General features: G+C 42.0%; 1 protein-coding gene across 1 annotated transcript in view; it reads left to right on the forward strand.

The window, feature by feature from the left end:
• The first annotated feature begins 543 nt into the window (after window positions 1-543).
• CLMP (CXADR like membrane protein) overlaps window positions 544-25,959 on the forward strand; it is a 53,933-nt gene continuing 28,517 nt past the window's right edge. The window contains exon 1 of the mRNA XM_053367396.1: window positions 544-912. Within this exon, the coding sequence (XP_053223371.1) occupies window positions 885-912 (28 nt within the window). The 5' untranslated portion in view covers window positions 544-884. The remainder of the gene's footprint in view (window positions 913-25,959) is intronic.

Here is a 25,959-nt window from a genome sequence, read left to right on the forward strand (position 1 = left end):
ATGTTTTCTCTTATCTATCATGAATCTTCCAACTTTCAGCTTCCCTCGATGTCCACACATTCTAGCATTAGGAGAGAGGGTATTACTGTTCTTTTCCATGTCATTGGACTTCACTTTTGATCAGCCTCAACAGGATGGCCAAGGGGCAGGGATGATGGGAGCTGCTGCTGCTGCTGTTGTTATTAATATTTTAAATTTATATCCTGCCCCTCGTTTCAAAGGTGCCCGGGCTGGCAAACAACTGACAAAGCAATAAAAACATATTTAAAACATGCTGTTGAAGTTCAGCAACACCTGGAATGCCACAAGGCCCCCCCTACTCGAGGGACAATTATTTTCCAAATTTAATCTACTTAACCATTTTGACACCAGTGCAATCTACTTGCTTTGCCACAAAACGTACAGTTGCTCTTTTACCAGGAGTAAGTAACAGCTCACCACATGACCAGCCTTCACTGTTAATCCTGGCTGATGGTAGGGAGGGGCTGTTCTGGGATTCAGCCATATGGTTAAAATTGTGCGCTGTGTATTTTCCCTCCTCTTTTCTCTCTTTCTTTCCAGACATGCGAAATTACTCTGTGCAGCCATAGATGTGTCTCTCAGCTGCACCGCCTCTTGTCTTTCCTCTTCCAGATGCTGACAGGCTCCGAACCAGCGGACAGAGAGAAACAGGCTCTCCTCGTATCTGCATGGAAACTGGATGGGGGGAATGAATAGCAGAAGGGAAGAAGGAGCAAAGTTGGTTATTTTTCTGGCACATGGATGCAATTACATGGAGCACATTCCAGAGGCGTTACTTTGAATTCTGAGCAGGTCTGCCTGCCATTCCTGAGTGGAGAGAAGTAAAAAAAAGGGGGAAGAAAAGTCTCTCTCACAGAGACGGAATGTCTGCACTTTCTATCCTGTTTCTAGGTAAGTTGGAGGTTTTTGTTTTAGTCTTTTCTAAAAGGAAAAAAAAATCCTAACAAAAGAGGAGTTGCAACCATAACAGTAACTAGCAAGGGAGGGGCTCTTGGAAAAATAAGTTACTTTTTATGATTTAAAGCTGGGGGCTGGCATCGAAGTTTGTTGAGCATGGAGATCATCTGTTTTCAATTTCTTGGCATTTTTATTATTTTTATGGAGAACAAAAATAGGGGGGGCAGTTAAAATTCAGTTCGCATATCGGAATGAATAGAGTTTAAAGCATGAGGCTGTCTTCTCCTAAAGGTGTGGGTTGTTGTTGTTTTACACAAAAAGCTGTTGAAGCTGTTTAATGTTAAATACTTCTCTTGGAGAAATCTTAAATGCTGCCTGCAGAGCTCACACACACACAAAAATGCTGAGGTTTTTAGGATACAAAGCCTTAGACAACTTTGCCATCCACACATTTGAACAACAAAGCATTGTTTCAAGATCACTGGCCAATCTGCTCACTTTTGTGTATGTCGTTCTGCTCAGAAATTTGTTTCTGATATTTTAAAGGAGCCCATTGTTTCCAACTGATACCATAGACAGCCCCAAATTAGAAACAGATGTGTTAAAAGTACATGAGAGGGAGGTGAAGAAGGGAGAAAGAAGGAGCGGGGATGCACAGGAGAAGAAAAGATAGACAAACTGAAGCCAACAAAAGAGAGAAAATAAGAATGGGCTGAAGACAAACATAGGGGAAAACAAAGGGGAAAGGAAACAACAGAAAGACAGTGGAAGAAAAAGAAAGTAATTTGTATTACAGAGAGGAGAATCAGGTTTGCCACAGAGTCAACAGGGAACAGCAGCTAATAATGGCTTGCTGATGAGCGTACCTGTAAGATTCAAATTTTCCCAAATGTGTTGCTTACACCTTCACGCTTTCCATTTTTAGCTGCATAACTAAATTATATCTGGCATTTCAGCTGACTTTAAGCTACCTTGGGAAACCATTTATTTAAGTAGAGGGAGCTTATCCACTTACCTGGGAGTAAGCCCCACCAAACTCAATGGGACTTTCCTCTGAGCAGACATGAACAGAATTACATGGTTCTATATTATTATAATGCATGTTCTTAAATCTCTTCCGTTGAAATCAACGGGACTTCTAAGTGTTTAACTTGAAGTGGATTGTGTCCAGTGTGCAAAAGGACCAGAAAGGCAAGGATAGAAATCCAGGGGAACCAGTGGAGCACGGAAAATTATTCAAAAGTCTATTTAAAATGCCTTTTTATAATACATGTTATCACCGCCAGCTACTTATACTACAACAAAAGGTTGATAATTATTTGCCGTAGATGGCAAAACAACAACAACAACAACCCCAAAAAGCTGCTGGCTGTTGTGTCATCTTCATAGCAGGCAAACTAAGTTAGTACCAATACGTCCCATTTAAAAGACATTCTCTGTAAAATGGAGGAGGTAAAAAGATGGAGGAAATGATTAAGAAAGGCAGGCTTGAGTAAAATGAGACGAAGGCTGGCCTCCCTTGTGACTGAGTCAGCGGCAGCCTCCTTCTCCACCTCTCCAGAGACATCACAGTGTGGAGAACAAGCTTTCCCCTCAATTCCACTTTCCACATTGGATTGACAAGCAGGCAGCTCTGTGAAAAATCCCATATCAGCGCATCGCAAAGGGCTGCTATGCCTTCATCCCTCCTCACCAGTCTGGAAGACCCAGAGTAGATTCAGAGACTCCTCCTCTCTTAGGAAAGCTGATGGACATCAGAAAATAGCAGGAGCTTGCTGGATCAAGCCAAAGGCCCATCTAGTCCAGGATCCTTTCAGAGCGGCCACCCAGATGCCTGTGAGACGGTGACAACTCAAGCACAAGAGCAACCTCCTCCCCATGGTTTTCCAGTAACTATTATTCAGAAGCATTACCACCCAGAGAGGGTACTGAGGATGGAAACATGAGGATGGATGGAGCACAAGGTTTTGCTAGCTGATGCGTCTAAGGGTGTGAATCAATGGACCTTGGATTATCAGCAATAGCTGGGTGAGGCGTAAACATGAATGACCTATTCAAGTTCTTGTCTCCTACCAGCTGTCACATCCTGCAGTCTGTGTAAAGGTTTCCATCTCTTGAGCAACTCCAAGCTTTTGGGTCTCCCACAGGAAGTGGGATGTTGCAGTGATGTTGCAAAATGTCCACGGTGGATGGGCAAGTGGGAGCATGTGCCCTCTCTCATTAGCCTTGGCGCCAAGTCCCAATACAGAGTAGGTTGGGAACGGGAGTATCTAACATTTCCCAACTTTCTGGCCTCATCAGACTTAAACAGAAGGCTGGCAACCAATATCTTGCACTTGTTTTAGCCCCAACATGGCACAAACTTTTTTTTGCCAAAATCTACAACAATTCAAAGGCAGCTTACTCGCAGGAAATGTGATATGCACTGATGGAATACAATGGGAACAAATTAAGTACAAATGGGTAAAAACTGCTTTATGACCCACCCAAAAGACTAATGGAGACACTCCATATTAAGGTTGTTGGGTTCAGGCTCTGTTTGTAGGATACCTGAAGGCAATTTGGCCAGCTGCTGTGGGAAGGAGGATGCTGGAGTAAATGGGTTTTTGGCATGATCCAACAGAGCTCGTAATATGAGGTTTCTTCTGCACGCAGTGTTTCTCCCCTAGTTTTCACGTTTTGTGGCCATTTGAATGAAATCGCAATACCGGGGATAATATCAGGGATTTGTAACCACTCTATGCCCAATAATGGATAAAATGAGCAATGGCCAGTCCTCAAGATAGAAGGCCAGTTCACTAGCAGGAACACAAGCAGAGTATGAAGAGTTGCAGTTCTGTTCATATACGTATGAATATAAATTAGTATATTTGTGGGCAAATATTACCAGAAATGCAAATTTTCCATACATTCACTTTTAGCACAGCACACACCCATGCTCATATTTCTGTGCAACCATTTAGCTATGCCCATGTTGCTCCTGCTGAAGAAATTTAAGCTTGTATTTCATTTCCTCTTTGTGCAAGGTTAAAGGCTATAGCCAAATTGTCCATTTCTTTGATAGAAAAGAATGCCTTTTAAGATGTACGTTTTCATGTGTAATGTGCAGTTGGGCAAAGTAACAAAAATAAAGGAGTTCCAAGAGCTGTGTTGTGCCACTATTCTGAAAATGCTGCAGGAGACTTCACTGTGCAAGTTCTGTCCCACAACAGTAAAAGTTAGAAGATGAAAAGTCAACACACTCAACATGGTCCTGCGTGTACAAACTTTGCAGAAGATGGAAGTCCCAATATCCAGTAGTGTTGGTACAAAATGAAGTTCCAGTTATTTCAGTCCCTATTATTATTACTAACAACAATGGGTTGTAGCCAAACAAAGAGTTTCACAGGGACAAGGACTTTTAGCTGAGCAATGGCACTTCCCTGCCCACTATTCTCCCTGTGTGCCACTGTGCCCTCGGTAAATTTGCTCCAGACATTAGGGTTCTGCAAACTCCTGCAGATTTATGGAGGCAGGGCAGATCACATACATAGAGGAGAGGGCAGGTTACCCATAGAGAGTACAGAGCAGGCATAGGCAAACTCCGGCCCTCCAGATGCTTGGGACTACAATTCCCATCACCCCTAGCTAACAGGACCAGTGGTCAGGGATGGTGAGAATTGTAGTCCCAAACATCTGGAGGGCCGGAGTTTGCCTATGCCTGGTACAGAGGATGGAAGCATGAAGAATGATGGAGGACAAAAAATTGGTAGCTGATAATAGTTCTTGCAGTAGAGAAACTGTTTCGTTTGATACCACCCAGCATTTCCAAGACACTTCCAAGCTGAAGTTTTCAAAGCACCTCCTTGTTTTCTTTAGATTCTGGTATGCTGAACAAGTCTTATGAATGCTCCAATGCGTACCTAGATCTGGGCATGGAGATACCCTGGAGCTGTAAGGTCTGAAACAGGGCGTCACTGATTACATTTGGCATGTTTGATAATCTGGCCCATTATACAAATCTGCATAACTTATTCCAGTCACAGGAGATGTCTTTTCTGGCTGTAGAACTTGGACTTACATAGCACAATCCCACACAGAGACATTCACACATTGCATTTTTAATTCCCCATGTTCCATCAATCCAGTAATGTATATAACAAGCTAAAATCAGCTATTCGTTGGGGCGTGGGGGCGTGGAATAAGGCTGTTTTATTCGCTGATGTTTCCTTGTGCATTCAATTGTTTACACAGCTAATGGATTAGGGCTTGCTCTATAGCCAGCAGTATATGCTTGTAGCCATTTGAGGACAGGCATGTATCTTTATTAGGTTTTGTAAAACAAAGCATGGTCAGATAAGATGGGGGGGGGGTTGGCAAGAGACTTGTGGAAAAGGAATCCTAAATCCTACAAGTAATAGTGAGAACCAGATTCCCTTGCCCTCAGTGCTGAAGCTGCTAAGCAATGCTCCTGCAGGGTATATCCTACACATGGCATTTCAAATGAAGGTGTTAATTGGATTATCTGTGGTGGAAGATTTGCTGGCACTTGCTATATTCTATCATCATCAATGGCAGTTGGATTATTATATATTCCAGATGGAGGGTGTGTGTGTGAGAGAGAGAGCAACAGCTTCTCTCTCTAAAAAAAAGCATAGCACTCTAGGCTACAGAAAGATTTCATTTGTCCCTATTTAGGGCTTTTATTTATTTGTTTGTTTGCAGTTATATCTCATCTTGTATGTATTGTATTTATTATAGTATTTATTTTACTGTTGTTAGCCGCTCTGAGCCCCGCTTTGGCTGGGGAGGGCGGGATATAAATATTATTATTATTATTATTATTATTATTATTATTATTATTATTATCTTTTTCTCCAAGAAACTCAAGGTGGTGTACATAGGCCTCCCTCTCCACATTTAATCCCCACAACAAGCATGCAATGTAAATTAGGCTTAGAGGCAGTGACAGTCACGGAATGAGCTTCGTGGCCAAGTGGTGATTCGAACTCTAGCCGCCCACATCCTGGTTCAAAACTCTAATTGCTACACAACACTGACTCTTCAACACCACACCGGTGTGTGTGTGTGTGCCAAGTTGGAAAGAGGCCCGCTTACAGACCCCATTTATATAGCAGTTTAGAGGTGCAAATCCAAAAAGTCACTGTTACAAGCCATTGTTAATGGGACACTCAAAAAGATAGGACATTGTGCTTCACACTTAAGGTGATACAGTCCATGACAGGATCTCGAAAGGCCTAATTTGGAGACTGTTTCAACAAGCGACTCTTTTTCAGTTTTTGTTTTCCCCCGTCTCTGTAAATCGGGTCAAAGCGCTACATCGACTAGAAAGTATATTTGATTTCTAAACAGGTTCTCTTGCCCTTTTTTTTATAGTGCATAAACACCACCCATCCATTATTCATCTTAAACTAAGAAGTGTTCTTGGTGCCGTTTGTGGAAGTGTCCCTATCTTTCACCTTCCCCTCAGGGCTTTGTAAACTGGCAATCTCTTCTCACATCTTGTGTTAAATCCCAGGTACTATTATTATATATGCATAGTGTATGCATGTCTGTGACATCCCTGATTCCAATTGGGTCTCTGGATCAAGCACAAATTTAAAAAAAGGAAAAGAAAAGAAAGCTCAATTCCTTCCCCAGGCTGTTTCCTAGGACAAGCATCAGGAGAGCAGGGCGGCTCTCCTCCATTCTGTACATATTTATGAGACATGCACTGGATGCTTTGTACAGTTGAGTCTGCCGAGTATATTTTTTTAAAAAAGAGCCTTGATAAAAATTTTAAGGGCTATGGAAATGTTTAATATAGAACTGAACTCTCCTTCAGAGCAAAGAAGCAGAGGAACACCAGGAAGTACTGAATAGAGCTTTGAGAAACCAAGCAGAAATGTATAGCCAAGAACATTTTCCTCTCCAACCCATTCAAGCTGCAATTTATTTATTTTATCTATTTTTTAAAAAAATTGATTAATTAATTAAAATTACAGGGCTTTCAACCTTGAAGGCAAATCACTTTGTGACTTCATTGTTTAAATTTAGGTTCTGTTTTGTGGGGGATTGTTAGACTTCAAGCAAAAGCCTCAGAGCACAGGGGCTGTCACTTCCGATTACTTCCAGTGCCACTTCCAATTATTTCCAATCACCATTCTTGAGACAGGAGGGAAATTGAGCCAGATTCTTCATCATCATGCTTCCCGCCCAACCCACCTCCTGAACAAAAGGACAATTTACCAAAGTGCTGCCAAGATGGACCAAAGGGGAGTATCGGGGGTAGATTCCGTTGTGGGGTCTACCTGAAATAACCCACAGCAAATCCCGCCAAGGCAGACTGAACCAAACAGGAACTGTGATCGAAGTGTTGTAGACTTTGGAGTCTTTTGTATGAAATAAGCCATGGGTAGGCAAACTAAGGCCCAGGGGCTGGATCCAGCCCAATCACCTTCTAAATCCGGCCCGCGGACGGTCCAGGAATCAGCGTGTTTTTACATGAGTAGAATGTGCAATTTTATTTAAAATGCATCTCTGGGTTATTTGTGGGGCATAGGAATGCTTTCATTTTTTCCCTTCAAAATATAGTCTGGCCCCACTCAAGGTCTAAGGGACAGTGGACTGGCCCCCTGCTGAAAAAGTTTGCTGACCCCTGAAATAAGCTCTCAACTGAAATCTGAACAATATTTCGGTGCTAGCAAATTTGAACTCCCCTTTCAACAAAATGATCAGTTTTTGTGTGTGTCACCATGTACTCCATTAGAAAACGGTGATGTATAGTTAATAAGCTGTGGCTAGCTTGAAAATTAAGATTGGCTCAGGGGTCTGCAACCAGCGGCTCCGGAGCCGCATGTGGCTCTTTTACACCTTTGCCGCGGCTCCGGGGCGGATACTAGCGAGGGGAGGAGGCGCATTGTGTGCCCCGACACTCCCCACTGTGGCGGGCACTGTACTGGCTGTGATGTCGCATGGGGGCAGTGCGTGCATTAGTCACGCACCATCCCGACGTCACCTTCCCGCCCGCTGTCAGATTGCGGCTCTGGAGATATATTTGTTTTAAATGTCGCAATGGTTTTGCGGCTCCCAGTTGTTGTTTTTCTTCGGAAACGGGTCCAAGTGGCTCTTTTTGTCTTAAAGGTTGCAGACCCCTGGATTGGCTGCTTATTTGTGTGTTTTAACAGCTCACACTACATGAGCAATGAACTCATGTGATACTGTAGCAGCAATTTGCTTTGTTTTCACTCCCCCGCGCCCATGACACTAGGACCATTTCAGTGAGTAACAATATAATTTGGTTTCTATGAGGGGTTTTTATATCTTCTTACTACAATGTGGGAATCAGCTCTCAGTGTCTCAGGACAAGTAATCCACCAGTGGACTACTGGCCTGGGAAAATTACAATGGAGCATTAGTCAGTTTCCAGTGGACCAACTACTGTGTGCTGGTTTCTGGGATTATCTAAACAATGCTAGACTTGGTGGGCCTTATTCTGGTATTCTTCAGGAAGCGTGTATGCTGAGAGTGTATAATCACTTAAAGCTGAAGGCATAACAAATATATGTTAAGAATCCTGTGTAGGATCCTCTGTAAATTAAACAAGACTGGTGAACAACATCAACCAACCAACCAACCAACCAATCAAGGCTGAAGTAAGCGAGGGCTTCCTTCAACAGATGTGCTCAAATGTCCTTCATAAGACTGGGGCACAGCTAGCGTTGGAACACTTTTCACAATACCAGAAAGTAGAACTACTTCAAAAGCAGCTTAGGGGAGATTAAAATCAGTTAAGAGGAGATCATAGCCACGGCTTGCAAATTTCATTAATTTTAATCTCTTCAACCATAAAAGGAACAATAACTGTGACTTGGCTCCTGACGCTCTTAGGTGCTGCATCAGGTTGTGTCTGAAGCAAGCTGAAACCTGTCAGAAGAGCTGGAGATGAGAATTAGTGTACAGGGAATTCAAAGATACAAACTGAAGGAACAACGCTAGAACTCTGGCCTATTTCTCAGCTCTCTCCTTATACCCAAACTTTTCCTGTTTCTAAAAAGGATCAAATTAATCAAAACAGGTGGGAGGATTGTACCCCTTGTTTCAGTTTTAGGCCTGATTCTGCATCCTATGGACCTTACTCATATGGTATAAATAGTGTATGAGACATGTTGATAGGTTTTTCTTAGTTCAGGGTGTGAAAATGCCCTTTGTGGTGTGTGCCAAATAAACCAGAAAAGGCTGCTCACTGGTTGACAGGTTAAGTAAAGTTCAGTCTTGATTTCTGTGGAGTAAAGTTTCCGGAGGAACTCACTCCTTGCCTTTTGAGTGGCTGATCCATAAATCCGTATGTCACAAATTCAACAAAGGAATCCATTGAAAACAGCTGTTTTGCCTATCTTGACTCATAAACTATAATTTGTGAACATCCAAAGAAGCTGAGTGTTGGAAGATTTCGGGACAGTTGAAGGAAATGACTTCTTCACACAGCTCATAGTGAAACTATGCAGCTCACTCCCACAGGAGGCAGTGATGGCCAATAACTTGGATGGCCTTAAAAGTTGTTGTTGGCATCTTGAGAGACAATGGAGTGTGCCTCCAGGGGTGCAGTCAAACCGCTGCAGTGCTGAAATGATCTTCCCAGGGCACAAGCCTGAGCAGTATGTATGGAGGTCCTGGGCTGCCCATAGGGCAAGACCCACACACCCCAGGCTCGCTGATGTGGTTCAAGGAAAGCAAAACAATACGTTTAGCACCAGCTTGGCTGCAGGAATTGCCAGGAGGAGGTATACTAGGCACCATCCAACTGTCTTAGGGACTCCACTCCAGAATTGTGTAGGATTTACTCTTTAGCCTTTCTTCTCCCAAAGAGGAGAAGTGAAGTTTTCCTTCTCCGCGATGGGCTACTTTCTCAGGTTCACGAGCCCCATCTGTCCCTCACTTCCCTCTATACCATGTGCAGAAACCTCCTTCTTGACCATTGGACCCACTATTGGTCTCATCCACTCAATCCGCCAGAACCTGTCTTCGCATGCAGGGGAAGTCCCTAACTCACTGAGGGTTTGAGACCCAGCAGCAACCCTCACTTGGTTTAGCCAGCCAGTTGAAGCCGTTCCTGGGGTGTGCTGACAGCTTCTAGGAGCCATAGGTGAGAGCTGAGTGCAGGGTGGAGACCAAAGGTGGACAAACTACCCCATACTGGTCAGAGTCTTATGTTTTGCAGGTGGCTTACCATTATCAAACAAACCAAGCCATTATCCACCCACCCCCAATGAGCTATCACCAAGCTGGCTTCACGAAGAAACTAACTGGTGTTATTTCTAGCTATTACTAAATTCTTGAAATTATGAGTTTGCTCAGATTCTAACCTTTTACTGAATCTAGAGGTTTGGGGGGCCTTGCCTCCCTGAACCTTATAACAATATATACTTGTTTGAATGGAATTCATCAGGTTTGTTAATATAAGACTTTGGGTGGCAAAATGGATTATATTGAAACATTATACAGTGGTATCTCGGGTTAAGAACTTAATTTGTTCTGGAGGTCCATTCTTAACCTGAAACTGTTCTTAACCTCAGGTACCACTTTAGCTAATGGGGCTTCCTGCTGCCGCCGCGCAATTTCTGTTCTCATCCTGAAGCAAAGTTCTTAACCCGAGGTACTATTTTGGGGTTACTGGAGTCTGTAACCTGAAGTGTCTGTAACCTGAAGCGTATGTAAACTGAGGTACCACTGTATAAGATATTAGATTGCTGAATTAAAACTTTTTTAAAAAGCTTATATTATTTATCATATAGCTACAGCATTATTTGTGGAAGATGGATCATGGAACTGCTGAGCGCTAGAGGCACAGAATGTTCAAATCAGGTCCCAAGTGCACTTTCAAAAGTGAAAGAAGGAACATATTTTAGCCTATAATAGGTCACCTCCAAATGCTATTAATGCAATAGGAAAAGAGCTTTTTAAAAAAGTATACCTTTTGTTCAGTGTCCTTCTGCGGCTCTTTAATTACATGTTGATATGTTGAAAATTCAAACATCAGTTTTAGAACCACATTTTAAAATCCCCCCAAAACCCCATCTAAGGTCATCTAATTTCAATGTATTATAGACTAGGCTCTTATTTTTGTTAAACACATATATGGTTGCGGGGGGGGGGGGAGAGAAAATAAGCTTCAGCCTCCCCAATGCTTTCATTGCTGTTGCTTCTAATTTATTATTATTTTTAAAATTAGGTGTGGTACTGATACCTTGGCAAAAGTGCTGCAGGCGTCAGCACAAAATGGCTGCCAGGGGCAGAACAAAAGAGGTGACAGTACTCAGAACAGTACAGGCGAATACTATCACAAGAAAAAGTACTGAGCCTCTGAAAGCCAGTTTCCCCATCAGTGACCTGAACTTCAATGAAACATAGGATAGCAGCAGCATGCCCAGGGCATTAGTAAGAACAAAGAGTCTTGTGACATCTAAGACTAACAGATTTATTTTGACATAAGCTTTTGTGGAGTATAGCCCACTTCATCAGATGCATCTGATAAAAATCGACTCTTGTGCATGAAAGCTAACACCACGATAAATTTGCTAGTCTTTAAGGTGCTGCAAGATTCTTTGTTATTACAGATGCTTTTTAACTAGATTTGCAGCAATCAGAGAGAGTTCAAAGGAGGTTCCAAGCGTAAAAAGAGAAGCCCATTACATGAGGTGGTACAGAAAATACTAGTCGTGGAAACACAATGACAGAGTATGAGAAAGTTTGAGGATTCCAAGGTCATTTGCTTTGAAGCTAATGATCCTGTAATACACAGTAATACACTAATTACTTTAACTCATTCTCCAATTTAGCAATGCCCTGGGCATGCTGCTGCAATTCTAGGCTAGTGAATGCACATCCATTAGTAAATGAACCTACTGAAAGAAACAGGGTGCATCAATTTCTTGGTTTTTCATGGTTCCCCCCACCATGCTATTGTAGCTTCCTTTTTTAACCGTATGTGGAGAATAGACTAAAAAAAACCTATCATTATAGATATAGGTGTAGCAGTGCCAGAAAGAAAACATCATTGGACACTATCTGCACTGGTAATTCACAACACAGAGACAAGAAACAGGTTAGCTGCATTTTTAAATGATTATTTAACAGGCTTGTTAAGTCATCTTTGAAACTGAAGTATTTTCTCAATGTCACATTGTCTGATAAAATCAGCTGAAAAGATGCACAATAAAAACAGCACACCTCGATTAGCAGGGACAATAAAGCCAAATCTATTTCAGCAAGCCATCCAGCTGAAACTAAAATAGGCTACTGCACCCACAATCAAAAGCAGTCTGAAAGAAATAATGTTGTTAGGATCTGCCTGAAAGACAAAGGGTATTGCACATTTCCCAAGAATGAGAGTTCTACTGGGACCACCACTGAAAAGGTCCGGTCTCTCACACCTGCCAACCTAACCTAACCCTTCCTGGATGGTACCTGGCCATCCTTAAAGCATTTCCTTGCCCAGAATGACATTATGTTGGATCTCACATTTACTGCAGTGCATTCAAGGTGGGGTACCCACACAGTTTGTCTGGAGGCTGCCACTAATGCAGAATATGGCACCTAGCTGCTTGTAAGGCAAACTATGGCCAGTTTATAACACCCCTTGACTGTGTAATCTGCACTGGCGTTTAAGGTTTAGGGAATCAGGAGCCTGCCTTACCCTCTCTTCACGCAGTAGGTCATTGTGTTGTTCAGGAGAATCTCTCCTTGCAGTTCTAAAATATTAGACGTCTGATCCAAAACAATTCAGAGCAGGACTTTCAGCATGGCTGTTCCTGTTTTGTGAAACAGCATTCCAGTGTTGGCACCTAACAATGGACAACATTCTTAGCTTCATTAACTACAAACCCCAAAGTGCCAAAGATTTTGTAGGGTTTTGTGATGCAAACTCTTCATTTTGTTGCCCCCCCACCAAGCTGAGTAATTCATACTAACCAGGAGTGATAGGTACCACCCATAAATCCAACCCTGTCTGATTCACGCCAAACTGGTGCCAAAGTTTTGTAGTAGTTTTCTAGGGTTTGTAGCACAAACCCCACATTTTTAGTGCCCCCCCAAACTGAGCAACTGATATTCAAACACTGTGCACTGCCACCCAGAACCTAAACACTTAAGTAAATCCCAGTGATTTCATTGCAATTTAGATCAATATAAGTATACTAGCACAGCACAATCCATAGCAAGTCTACTCAGTAGTAAATTGCTGCAGGGTTGCAATCTTTATAAACATGTTTACCCGTAAGTAAATCCAATGTGAAATCAACCGGATCTAGTCTATAATTTTAGGTTTGCTGTTTTAATCTGGTCTAGAAGTAGTGACTAAATAAATGGAGTATAATTAATTGTGCAGTATTCGTAAGAAAACAAAAAAACACAAAAAATACAATTAGCAAGGGGTTCTCAATTCTAACTGAATAAGAACAGCCTATCCCAACTGTGTTGAATTTTTAAGATTAACCAGTTCAGGCTCCACTCCTGTACATACTTATCAGGAAGTAATCCCCATGGAATTCAGTTGACTTACTTCTAAGTAATGTATTTTCACACAATTATCCAGAGCTGACCTGAGATATTTTGCTGCACAAGGAGGGGTGACCAGTGACCCCACACCCACAACCCAAGTCAAGGTGCATGATAGCCAAGGTGCTGGCCAGTTTCTTCTAGCACCTGAGGCAGAAAACCCAAAAAGCGCCTCTCCTGCTCCTTGTCCATAAAAAATACCATAATAATAAATAAAAATATTTTGCAACTTGCTGCCCCTTTCATATAATCCAAAGTCAGCAACCTGAGGCAGCCATCCAATTTGAATTGGACAATGTTGGATTTCTGGGTGATACCTAGGCTATGACCCCCAGGTAGATTATCAATTACACAGTTTGGGGGGGTGCTACAAAATGCGGGTTCACACTACAAAACCCTACAAAATGACTACAAAGCTTTGGCACCGGTTTGGAGGTGATCCAAAATTCCAGGGTTCATAGTTAATAAAGCTGACATTCTTTAAGTCTCTGCTTTGGGTGCTTATTTGTATTGTTTCACCCAACCTTTAACTGTTGTTTTTGTTTTATGGTTGTAAATTGCCTTGGAATTTATATGAAAGGGATGGGGTGTGGGTGGTGTATAAGCGATCATACAGAATTGCAAATCATCAACAGTTATTAAACTCATGAGTAAAGACAGCCATCAAACCGCCATCTTTCCAGCACCAAAATGAGAAGGGAACAGCATTTCCATGGACTGTTCATTTCTAAGCCTTTTCTTATGTCCTAACCTGACCCGCACAAAACAGCAGAAAATGAGGCACCAGGTTCCTATTTAATCATGCACTTCCCTGTCAAGAGCTGGAACTGTATGCAGACCAATAACACAATAGTCAGCGGGGAGTGGCACCAGAACTTCTGAAATTAACGTAATTTATTCTTCATTCCTGTGAACTTGGAATAATTTGTGCATTTGACTTGGCACAGCAATGGTGTCCCTAGTAATTTTGCAAATATATACTTTCCAGGCCTAACCTACTTGTGATTTATTTGCTCCTCCGTCCCCCACAGCAGCCCCTCCCACTCACATTTGCAAGAATATTAATGCCTTTTTTCCAACTGAAATAAGCTAACTGAAGCTGCATTAATGGTCTCCTTTCCCTCTCTGGATAATCCTCCCATGGAAAAATTCTGATAGGAGACAAATGTAAGAGAAAGAGGGTTGATAACATTCATGCATGAGGAAGGATTTATTTAAGTGGCCCGTTAAATAAATTACTTGAGATGCCAATATAGTCTGTCTTCTCTAATGGCGAGGCAAACAAGAGACTCAACTCTTCCCAAAGCTATTCAGGTTGTCTATTAAAGGCACAGGAGCCTTCCTCAATAGGAAATATTGCAGTGGTGATCTCCTCCCATACTGCAGATCCAAGAAAAAGTTTTGGGTTTGCACCCCCTAGCTGAAGGTACTATGATATAGTGGCATCATTGTCCACAATGAACTCATTCCAGTTTGTTCAATTTGGGGGGACGGGGTTGTCTTGCTACAAAATCCCACAAAACCTGTTTGACCAGAGAAAAGATCAGAGGGAAAGAATTGGGGAGGGGAGAGATACACCCAGAATGCCAAGCAGCCTAAATTCTCTTTTGTATAATTGTAATCTCCAACTGAACCAATTACTTGTTCACTAACTTTGAGGAACTATATAAAAAAATTCCTTCCAGCAGCACCTTAGAGACCAACTAAGTTTGTTATTGGTATGAGCTTTCGTGTGCATGCACACTTCTTCAGATTTAGGAATTGTAGTGAGTGAATATCCTGCAGTGCTATTATTATTTTATTGCAGGTTGTTGTTGTTGTTGTTGTTGTTGTTGTTGTTGTTGTTATTATTATTATTATTATTATTATTATTATTATTATTATTATTCTGCCCTTCTTCCAAGTTGGTAGGATGGAAGACAAAACTCTCTCTTCCCCATTTCAAACTTGCAATAATCCTGTGATATAAGGTGAGGCTGAGACAGAATGAGCCCAAGTTTATCAATGAGCTTCATGACTGAATGAAGATTTGAACCTAGGTAAGAAGAGCCTGCCAACCTAGCAGTTCGAAAGCACGTCAAAGTGCAAGTAGATAAATAGATAGATAAATAAATAAATAAATAGATAGATAAATAAATAGTAAGTAGATAAATAGGTACCACTCTGGCGGGAAGGTAAACGGCGTTGCTCTGGTTCGCCAGAAGCGGCTTAGTCATGCTGGCCACATGACCTGGAAGCTGTATGCCGGCTCCCTCGGCCAGTAAAGCGAAATGAGCATGCAACCCCAGAGTCGGCCACGACTGGACTTAATGGTCAGGGGTCCCTTTACCTTTAAGACGAGCCTGCTGGAATATGGATCAGGCCAATGACCCATCTAGTCTAGCATCCTGTTCTCACAGTAGCCAACCAGGTGTCCTAATGCTAAACCCTTGAGCAGAACCCAAGCACAAAAGCATTCCCCACTTCTGCATTTTCCAGCAACTGGTATTCAGAAGCATTACTGCCTTTGACCATGAGGCAGAGCATAGCCATCATAGCTAGTTGTCATTGGTAGCCCTCTCCTCCATGAATTTGTCTAACATATTTTACAACCATCAGGGTTGGTGGCCATCACTGCCTCATGTGGGAATGAGGTCCATAATGAGCTTAACTATGTGCTGCGTGAAGTACTTTGTCTGTCCTGAATCTTCCAACATTCATCTTCACTGAATGTCCACAGGCTGCTGGCATTGCATCCTAAAAAATATTCCTGCTTAAAGGCAGAATATTCCCTTCAAATGTCTATTTCCAGATTCCAGCTGCATCACGTAACTAAGAAGGATCTGCCCACATCTGGAAAAGCCTGGCATGCAATTATCTCTAGAGGATTAATATCAAGCTAAAGGAATTTGCAGTATGGCTATGCAAGTGTGGTGTGGTGTGGTGTGGTGTGTGTGTGTGTGTGTGTGTGTGTGTGTGTGTGTGTGTAAAGAGATAGATCCTTTTGCTTCCCAATTGATGGCATGTAAGAAATAATCATGAACAAAAACTAGTTCTTCTTCCAGAAAATCATGCCTCTTTCCACATAACATCACAATACCATCTTTTGATGACATGTAGGAAGCCCTAAGGAGGTTCTTGAACTGAAGGAGAATGTTCTACCTAATTTGCCTTCTACAATACCACTTACAAGGGTTTATTGGAGTTTTACGTTCTTATTTCCCAGCAGATAAATTAGGACAAGAGTAATATAACTGCAATGTAACAAGTTTACACTTCCTAGCACTAACCAGGGCTACCAATTTACATCTTCCTCTAAATTATCTCCCCAAATTAGCACATTTTATGCATGTGGGCTTTGAAGTAAAAATAAATTTAACGTTTAGTGCAGCTCAGCCTTCTCATCGAGTGTGCCACTTAGTGAACATTTCAGACCTGATACAATTACTTTTCCTAAGTGCCTTAAACTCTGCTTATGATGTTAAACACAACAAATGTTCCTAATGGGGTTATTCCCCTGCAATTTGAAACTGATTGTAAAAAGTTTCTCTCTACACCCACACTTAAATCTCTTTGCTCCCCCAAAACTTGAAATGATGCTCCTACAATCACTTCTTCATTTCCACCATTTGTAAAAAATATTATGTAGCAAATATTATGTAGCAAAGAATCTTCTGTTCATATGTGCTGAAATCCACATCCAAATTGAGAACTAACAGAAGGCTTTCAGTCAATACTTGGAAATACTTCCAAAGTGGCCAAGTTCAGCTGAACCATAAAAACAATAAATTTACATTAGTTGCATGCTCTGCATGCTGAAAGGAGAGCCCTCCCTGTTGCTTTAAATCACTCTCGGTTTTATTTTTCTGTGTCATCACTGCCAGTGCCTATAAGCCTCAACTAAAAGAGGCCATCCTACCCTAGCAAGCTGGGGGGGGGGGTTGAAAGTGAGGAATCCCCTTCAGCAAGGATGTGGTGAGCAGACTCATCTGTCTATATGAGGGACAAAGTGATGGATGGAGGGGGAAAATCCTGGGATAAGATGCAAAAAAAAATCAGGTCCACCAACTCAGGATGCTGTGGTCATTGCCACATACCACTGTCATCACTACATAAACTGCATAACATGACAAACATCCTCCACTGAACACACAACAGCTCTGGAATGCCTTGTGTTATTGAAATATGGGAATCTTAGATACCAATATTGCCTTGATTTCATCTGCGACACAAGTACTGTTATAGGACGAGACCAGCAAACAAATCTAGATCCTAATGTAAGGTTTTATAAACAATTTGGATGAAGGTATTTAGGTGATGCTCATCAGATCTGCATATGACACCAAACTGGGAGGGGTAGCCAATGCCGCTGAAGACAGAATTGAGATTCAAGATGAGCGTAATAGATTCAAGTACTGGGCCAAAGCTAACAAAATGAATTTGAATAGGAACAAATATTAGTTTTGGCCCAGTACCAGAATAGCCTAGAATAGCATTACCTTTTTTTTTTTTTTTTTTTGCTGCTGCACCATACTGTGGATTTATGTGAAGTTTGTGGTCTATTAAGACCCCTAGACCCTTTTTACATGTACTACTGGTAATGAAGATGATAAAGGGCCTAAAACAGGCATCCCCAACCTTCGGCCCTCCAGATGTTTTGGACTACAATTCCCATCATTCCTGACTACTGGTCCTGTTAGCTAGGGATCATGGGAGTTGTAGGCCAAAACATCTGGAGGACCGCAGGTGGGGGATGCCTGGCCTGAAAACTACCGTATTTTTTGCACCATAACACTCACTTTTTTCCACCTAAAAAGTAAGGGGAAATGTCTGTGCGTGTTATGGAGGGAATGCCTACGGGTGGCATGCCTACGGATTTTCCTCCTCTAAAAACTATGTGTGTGTTATGGTCGGGTGCGTGTTATAGAGCGAAAAATACGGTAAGTCTTATGAGGAACGATTGAGGGAAATGGGTATGTTTAGCCTGATAAAGAGGAGACTGAGAAGAGATATGATAGCCATCTTCAAATATCTAATGGGCTGTCACATGCAGGATAGAGCAAGCTTGTTTTCTCCAGCTCCGGAGGCTAGGAACCAACAAATGGATTCAAGTTACAAGAAATGAGATTCAGACTAAACATCTGGAATAACTTTCTGACAGTAAAAGCTGTTCAACAGTGGAACAGGTCTCCACCAGAGGTGGCAGACTCTCCTTCATTGGAGGTTTCTAAAGCAGAGGCTGGTCATCTGTCATGGATGATCTAGTTAAGATTCCTGCATTGCGGGGGCTTGAACTAGATGAGCCCTGGTGTCATTCCAACTCCACAATTCTATGATTCTATTATTATTTTCCTGCTTCAAAAGCTTACTCAGTGAGCATTCATTTCTAACCACTCCTGTGTTATAACTCCTGTAAACAGGAAGGAAATTGTTACTATGTATTATAAGCATTTGCTTTTGATGATCTTCGTGCTTAGTGTGCACTGAGACAATCCATACCTAATAATGTAAGAACTGGTGTCAATTCTAAATGCAACATGATGTGTTTGTAGAACAAACTGCAAAGGAGCAACAGTATATTAAGTGTGCAATACAATGTTCCATGAAATGTAGTTTTGCCATTAACAGTAAGAAAACTTCTTTTGAAAAAAGTAAGAGCTCAATGGAATGTATTCAGCGACCTTTTACTCAGTGTAGAGAGAGCCATTGGAATTCATCATGGTCATTTATTTTAATGGGTCTGTTATGAATGAAACTTAGCTGAACACAACCCAAGGAAAATAATACGATGTTTTTAAAATCTCATTGCAAAGAAACAAACATTTTCTTGCAAAACAAAATATCTCTAGCACCCTCAGCCAAATATCTTCATTTGCTTTTCTGGAACCTTGAGTAAGAGAGATTTGTTCATCCTTCCTTCCGGAAAGCATTTCTAAATCCTCAAGAACAGAATCCAGATGTTGCAATCTGGAATAAAAATGTTGTTTTGAGTGAAATGGCCTGAACTGCAACACAAATCTCTCTCTCTCTCTCTCTCTCTCTCTCTCTCTCTCTCTCTCTCTCTGTGTGTGTGTGTGTGTGACCAATTTTGGGACCTTACAGATTGAAAGAGCCCCACTAGGAACAAAACACGTATCATGCAAAGCAAGTTTTTCCAGTAATAATCTCTTCTATCTCAAGCTCCTCTGTAACACTCTCGAGCCATTAAAACAGTATGGAAAACAATGAATCTTATGCAATACTAATTTGCATTTAATATAAGTTGCTTTTAGGAGAACTGTTTCCTGATCTAGGTGTGACATTAGGATATTAATTTGTAGCTACAAGGGTCAAATGGGATCTGAACAGAACGCTGAAGGTTGTTGCCTCACTTCCACCTTCCCATCCACATAGTGCAAGCAGATATCATGTGCAGCAAAGAAATATAAAAATGGCAAGTAAAACATGTAGATTAATAGTTAAGACATTGTGAACTAGTCCTTATTCCAGAAAATCATGACTCTTTCCACATAACATCACAATCCCACTGTGTTCCTTATGGTGAAATGTTATCCAAGTCACTTTGGCTAGAATTAAACTTATTCCATTGACGCCCTGCTGAAAAAGATGTAATAACAAGGCCAAAGGCCAGATCTAAAATTTACTGAAGGAATGTTGGATAAAACCCTCTTATTATAAATAGCTGCAAATCACTTTGTTTTTAGCTTGTTAAAAAATTAACTAATTAATGGATTAAATAGCAGGTACCTTCAGATAACATCTTGGGATAATGGTTAGTTGATGGTCATTGTTTGTAATATGTATGCATGTGTGTATTGATCAGTTTTTCCCAAACTTGGGTCTCCAGCTGTTTTTGGACTACAATTCTCACCATCCCTCACCACTGGTCCTGCTAGCTAGGGATGATGGGAGTTGTAGTCCAAAAACAACTGGAGAACCCCTGGTATATAGATGATAGATAGATATGGTCAAAACCACGTTGATTTTTAATTGATATAAAGGTAAAGGTAAAGGTAAAGGGACCCCTGACCATTAGATCCAGTCGTGACTGGGGTTGCAGCGCTCATCTCTCTTTACTGGCCGAGGGAGCCGTCGTACAGCTTCCGGGTCATATGGCCAGCATGACTAAGCTGCTTCTGGCGAACCAGAGCAGCGCACGGAAACGCCGTTTACCTTCCTGCCGGAGCAGTACCTATTTATCTACTTGCACTTTGACGTGCTTTCGAACTGCTAGGTTGGCAGCAGCTGGGACCGAGCAACGGGAGCTCACCCCGTCGCGGGGATTTGATCCGCCGACCTTCCAATCGGCAAACCCAAGGCTCAGTGGTTTAACCCACAGCGCCACCCGCGTCCCTTAAATGATATAGTGGCATATAAATACATTTTATGGGAGGAGATCTCCTCCCCTGATAGGTTCTGTTTTAGGGTGGGCTTCCCAAAACCATAGCAGCAGTTTCTCAGAGAAAGAGAAATCACCTTTTGCATTGTTCCAAGTCCAGTATGGCCTTGCTATTTTTTTCCTACTACTTGGGGGGGGGGGGAATGCACCCTCTTCAGTTTACCTTCCAGAAGTGTCTACAGCTATTTAGTTTCACTTTGGACTGCATTTACATAACAAAGCAGATAGTTAAGTAAATTGTCTAGCCAGATTTCCTAACAATGAATCTGGTTTGAGCTTTTTTTTGTAGTCCCTTCCTTGCAGCTTTAAAATCACAGCTTGGAGAGGACCTCAAAATTCGTTTAGTCTAACCCAGTGGTTCTCACCTTCTTGTGGGGGAGGAGGGGAAAGGAGAATGTTAGCCGCTTTGAGACTCCTTAGGGCAGTGATAAAGCGGGATATCAAACTCTTCTCAAACTTTATTTGGGCCACGCTTCCAAAATAAAAATTTGCTCGTGCCACACCAAAAATGCTATTGACAAGAAATACATTGGAAAACAAAAAGAAACAACACTTAACAGTGCTTTATTTATATTATAACATAGAAAACAACTACTTTTTAATACAATCATGGGACATCCAGAAATTATAAAACATGCGGCTACATAAGAGCACAAATCATTCCAAAAATATTATATTGATTTGTCCTTGAATCTTCCCACCACACTTGTCATCCCCTCCTGCTACACCTGTGTGGCGCACCAGGCCCTTTGAGAACCACTTGCCTAACCCAAGATTATTACACTGACCCCCCCCCCCCGCTTTGTATCAAATGCCGTAACATTCAAGTGTGGGTGTTGTTCCTTTGCAATTGAACTACTTTCCTAGGATGCATTTTAATGTGTAGCTGCATGTGAAGAAATGTCAGCCCCTCTTGATTCAGCAACATCTTCAGAGTGTCTCGGCAACCACCCTCTTACTAAACGTTATAAACTTCCACTAAAAAAGTATGAACATTGTTTAAAGGGTGGGGCTCATACTGTGGTATGTATAAAAATATTTATGCATCGGTTATTCCTCCTCTCCTGTTTCATTTCAGCCCTAACTAAAAACCTATAAAACTTGCTGGAGGATGCTTTGGGTTCATTATAGGATTCTAAAGCTGTTCTTAGCCTCAGACAAGTTGCACGCCAGTGTGTGAGGTAGACAGAATGGGTACAACACACGGGCCAAGTTCTGACTTCATGTGATTTGTGATCTCTGGGTTATGCCCTGATTGGTTGAATTCATCACTCTCTCTGGAGTCGAGTAGATTTTATGACCTCCTCCTGGCTGTCTCATAATGCAGAAATGTGTAAACAAGGGAGGCTGGCGTGTGGCGTTTTGCTAGGGAGCCTTGCGCCTGGGGAGCACTGGGGTTATGGAAGGAGGTCCCCGCATTAAAACTCTGGCATGGATTTCATTTCAGCTTGTTTAAACAACAGGCCTGTGTGGAGTTTAGCTTGGGGGGAAGGAATGTGAGCTGTTTGAAATGGGAGGTTTCTCTGGGCTATGGTAGCTGTCAGATGTATGTACACAAGCCATATCAGAACGATATGCCTTATTTCTTTTGGCAGTTGTGCTTATTTCACCTGATTACCATTTATAGTAAATGTTTTTTAATGAGGCCTGATGTGTCTGGGCCTGCAATGACAAAGAGGCAAGATGGGAAACAGCCCAAGATTGCAAGGCACACGGGGCAAAATTCCGCTTGCTTGAAGAATTACAGACAGCTCATAAAGTAGCGAGGGCTCCTCCTCTTACTGTTCAAAATTCTGAATGAGCCACAGATCCTAATGGCCAGCGACAGTTAAGGCATGGCCCATGATGTAACTTGCTCCCCATCCAAAAGGAGCGAAGATCAGGACATTCCCTGCCACTGGCAGAGGAGGCCATCAAAGGTCAACCAAGCACAGCGTGTAAAGGCAGTTAGCTGTTGTAGTTATGTACACTTAAATGACGAACACCTCCAGTACTTCGTAGGAAAATGGGATGTTATTTATATGTGACAGGATCCAGCCAAAGTTAAATATTTTTGTGCCCTATCAATTTGATCATGTGCATAACTCTCCTACTCTCCTGCTTAAATCCTCATGCACTAACTGCTTGACTTTGCTTGGATCATGCCGTTGCTATGGGGCATAGTTGTCAACTTTTCCCTTTTCTTGCAAGGAATCCTATTCGGAATAAGGGAATTTCCCTTTAAAAAAGGGAAATGTTGACAGCTATGCTATGGAGTGGGGGCTGAGGGTGGGCTAGATGCCTTTTTTTGTGTGCCCGGGTTAAGCCTCCAGAGGGGCACCGTTGAGGCTGCCAGCCTGTGTTGGTGTGTACAGAAATGCGCATGAGGGGTGCCAAACCGGATCTTTGACCAGAGTGAAATAAAGCCTAGTTTCACCCCTGATCATGCCCACAGCATTACGTTAGCATGGGACTACTTTGAGGATGTATTTGGATACAAAGAAATCCCCAATGCCTATTTTTTAAGAGGTAGAAATAATTCTGCTTTGGACACTGAACAAGATATTCTGTATGCAGAACAACAAAAAGAGCTGCAGCCAATTCAGATTTGAAACCTGGCACAGCATCACTGTGTGCATTGCTTATGAAAGAACATAAAATACATTTCTAGCTCTCGTGGTTGAGGAAAAATGTAGCAGAAGGTCAAGACTTTATTTTGATGACCCTGCTCTGTTTTTAGGGGCCTTGTGGGCTTGAGATTTTGCAAACTCCTTATATTTTTCTTCTTCAACTGGCTGGGGTTCAAAATTGTCTAAGTGTGTGGGTCACAGTCTGTACAAAATGTACAAAAGCCAATTTAGTCCCAAAAACCTTGACTAACCTAGGTTGAATACACTTAACTTCCAAGTCATGTAGGATTCTTCATTTCTCCCTGTGCTGGTTATATGCATGGTTGCACAAGTCTTCACTACTGGCCATGCATTTCTCCTTCCCACTCTCTCGGAAGCCTACCTATGTGCAAGGTCTTTAGCCGCATCACCTTTCCATGTCCATGTTAAAATTACAGTGCTTCGCATCACTTCAGCTAAGAAAGTATTCATGTTTGGAAAGTGGAGCAAAGACAGCTGAAAGAACCTAGAATTTCATGCTTAATGTGAAACTGACCTGCAGCTCTGGAAGACAGGCTTCTGTTAACAGATATATTACATTTCCACAGCACTTACACCACAATGTTTTATACCTGGAAAATGTAAATGAGCATCAAAGGCGCTGACCTGATTAATCATAAGTAAGATAACTCTTAAACAACCCACATAGCTGCAAAGTATTTTGAACTTCTATATTACTTCAAGATCAGATTCAACCAACCAGACCCACCAGAGGAAGCCCACACAAAGGGCTTCCATCCTCTCCTTCCACCCTCTAAATTGGCCATGGGGTTAGGAAAACCACCAGAAGAGGTGGGGGAGGGGAGAGAGGAGATTATTCAATTTGACAAACTGAAATGTTTGCGCTGATGAAACAATCATCTTAGCACTACAATGAATTCCTCCTTAAAATTAATGATTTTTTATTTAATTTCAGTTTTATTTTGAATTATTTGAATGTTGCATGTTTCCTGTTGTACAACTCTAGCATAAGAGCATCAGAATAAATTGCTTCTATTCAAATGTGGTGAACGAGTTTTTCTCCTCCGTCTCCCATCCCTGTCGTGCCATCTACATTTTCCTTGTACTGGAGAAGTCCCAATGAAATTCAACAGCAGTCAGCAGGACTACCACAAAAGATTTAGTACAACCTAAAAAACCATGTTTCAGAAAACAGAAATCCTAAAACCTTGACTGCAGGAGACTGCTTTACATTTTGCTCTAATAATCAATGCCCTTTGAAATGCAATTGAACTCATAGCTTCCTCATAGATCTGGAAGCTACAGCAAAGAACCATAAGCCAGCTATGCGTTTCTCTAGATCTCTTTATAACTTCTAAATTAGTGAGTGGAATTTATTCCCAGCAGTACAACATTGCTGTCACCAGCAAAGAGAAGGCGATGACATTAAAAAGTAATTGACATTAAGATGGCTATGACATTAACATTAATTATGTTTGATACATGCTTGAGGTGGAATCTATTAAGACTCCGGGCTTCAAGCTTCAGCACATTCAGACATTTAGTCTTTCCCTTACTTCTTGCCTGTTACACTTTTTCCCCCTACTTTTGATTCTCTCCCTGTAATGGGGCACTACGAATGTGAGGGTATTCTGTATAAGCCTATTTCAAGATACTGTAGAGGACGTATTTTGTAAAACTGCAGAGTTTAGGTTACATTGCTGGATTAAATTCTCAGAATGAACTTTGATGAGAAATGTCAAGGGGATTTTTTTCCTGTTTCATTGATAATGCCACAATTCCCTTTGCGGACACACAATCCGGTCATCAGGAGGAAAGAAACATAAAAACAAGGCAAGGTTGTAGGGTTCAAGCCCACCAGCTTGCCCCCCCCCCGGACAGTGGATGCCTGGGGCCATGTGTGTGCAGTCTGCTCCCTCACACCCAGCCTCCTGGGTCAGGTGTGACTCGGGAGGCAGAGAGAGGAAGGCAAGTTGCAGCAGAATTGCCACACCTTTCCACAGCTGGGCAGCACACCTTGCACGGCTGGGCGCAGCGGGCTCCCATATCATATTTGATGGACATGCAAAAAGATGTGGGAATTTTGGCAGGAAATTTATAACGAATTAAAAAAGATGTTTAAACTCTCATTCCCCCCCAAAGCCCAAAGCATGTGATGTGATGAATGTATGTTTAAAGAAACCAATAAAAATGAACTGCAAAAAAGGGAGAATATCTTCCACCGCTGGGCGTGCTGACATCAGGTGCGCGCACCCCCCCCCCGCAGTGTGCGCAGCCCCACACAAAAATTTGTCGGTGCCCTGCCCCTTCATGGGGAATGTTGTGGGGGCTGGAGCACCCCCAGTCCCTCACACTCGGCGTCTATGGTAGGGTTGATGCTTTTCCATTATCTACATGGGTGCAATCTAGTGTTCGGGATGAAAGGAGAATAATAGAAAGCTTTTTTGGGAGGGGGTTGTTTTCTGCTATCCATGTGATTCTCACGCCTAACACTTTTCCTTATCAAATTATAATTTTGTG

This window comes from Podarcis raffonei, chromosome 15, assembly GCF_027172205.1.
Source record: "Podarcis raffonei isolate rPodRaf1 chromosome 15, rPodRaf1.pri, whole genome shotgun sequence".
In the NCBI taxonomy this organism is placed as follows: domain Eukaryota; kingdom Metazoa; phylum Chordata; class Lepidosauria; order Squamata; family Lacertidae; genus Podarcis; species Podarcis raffonei.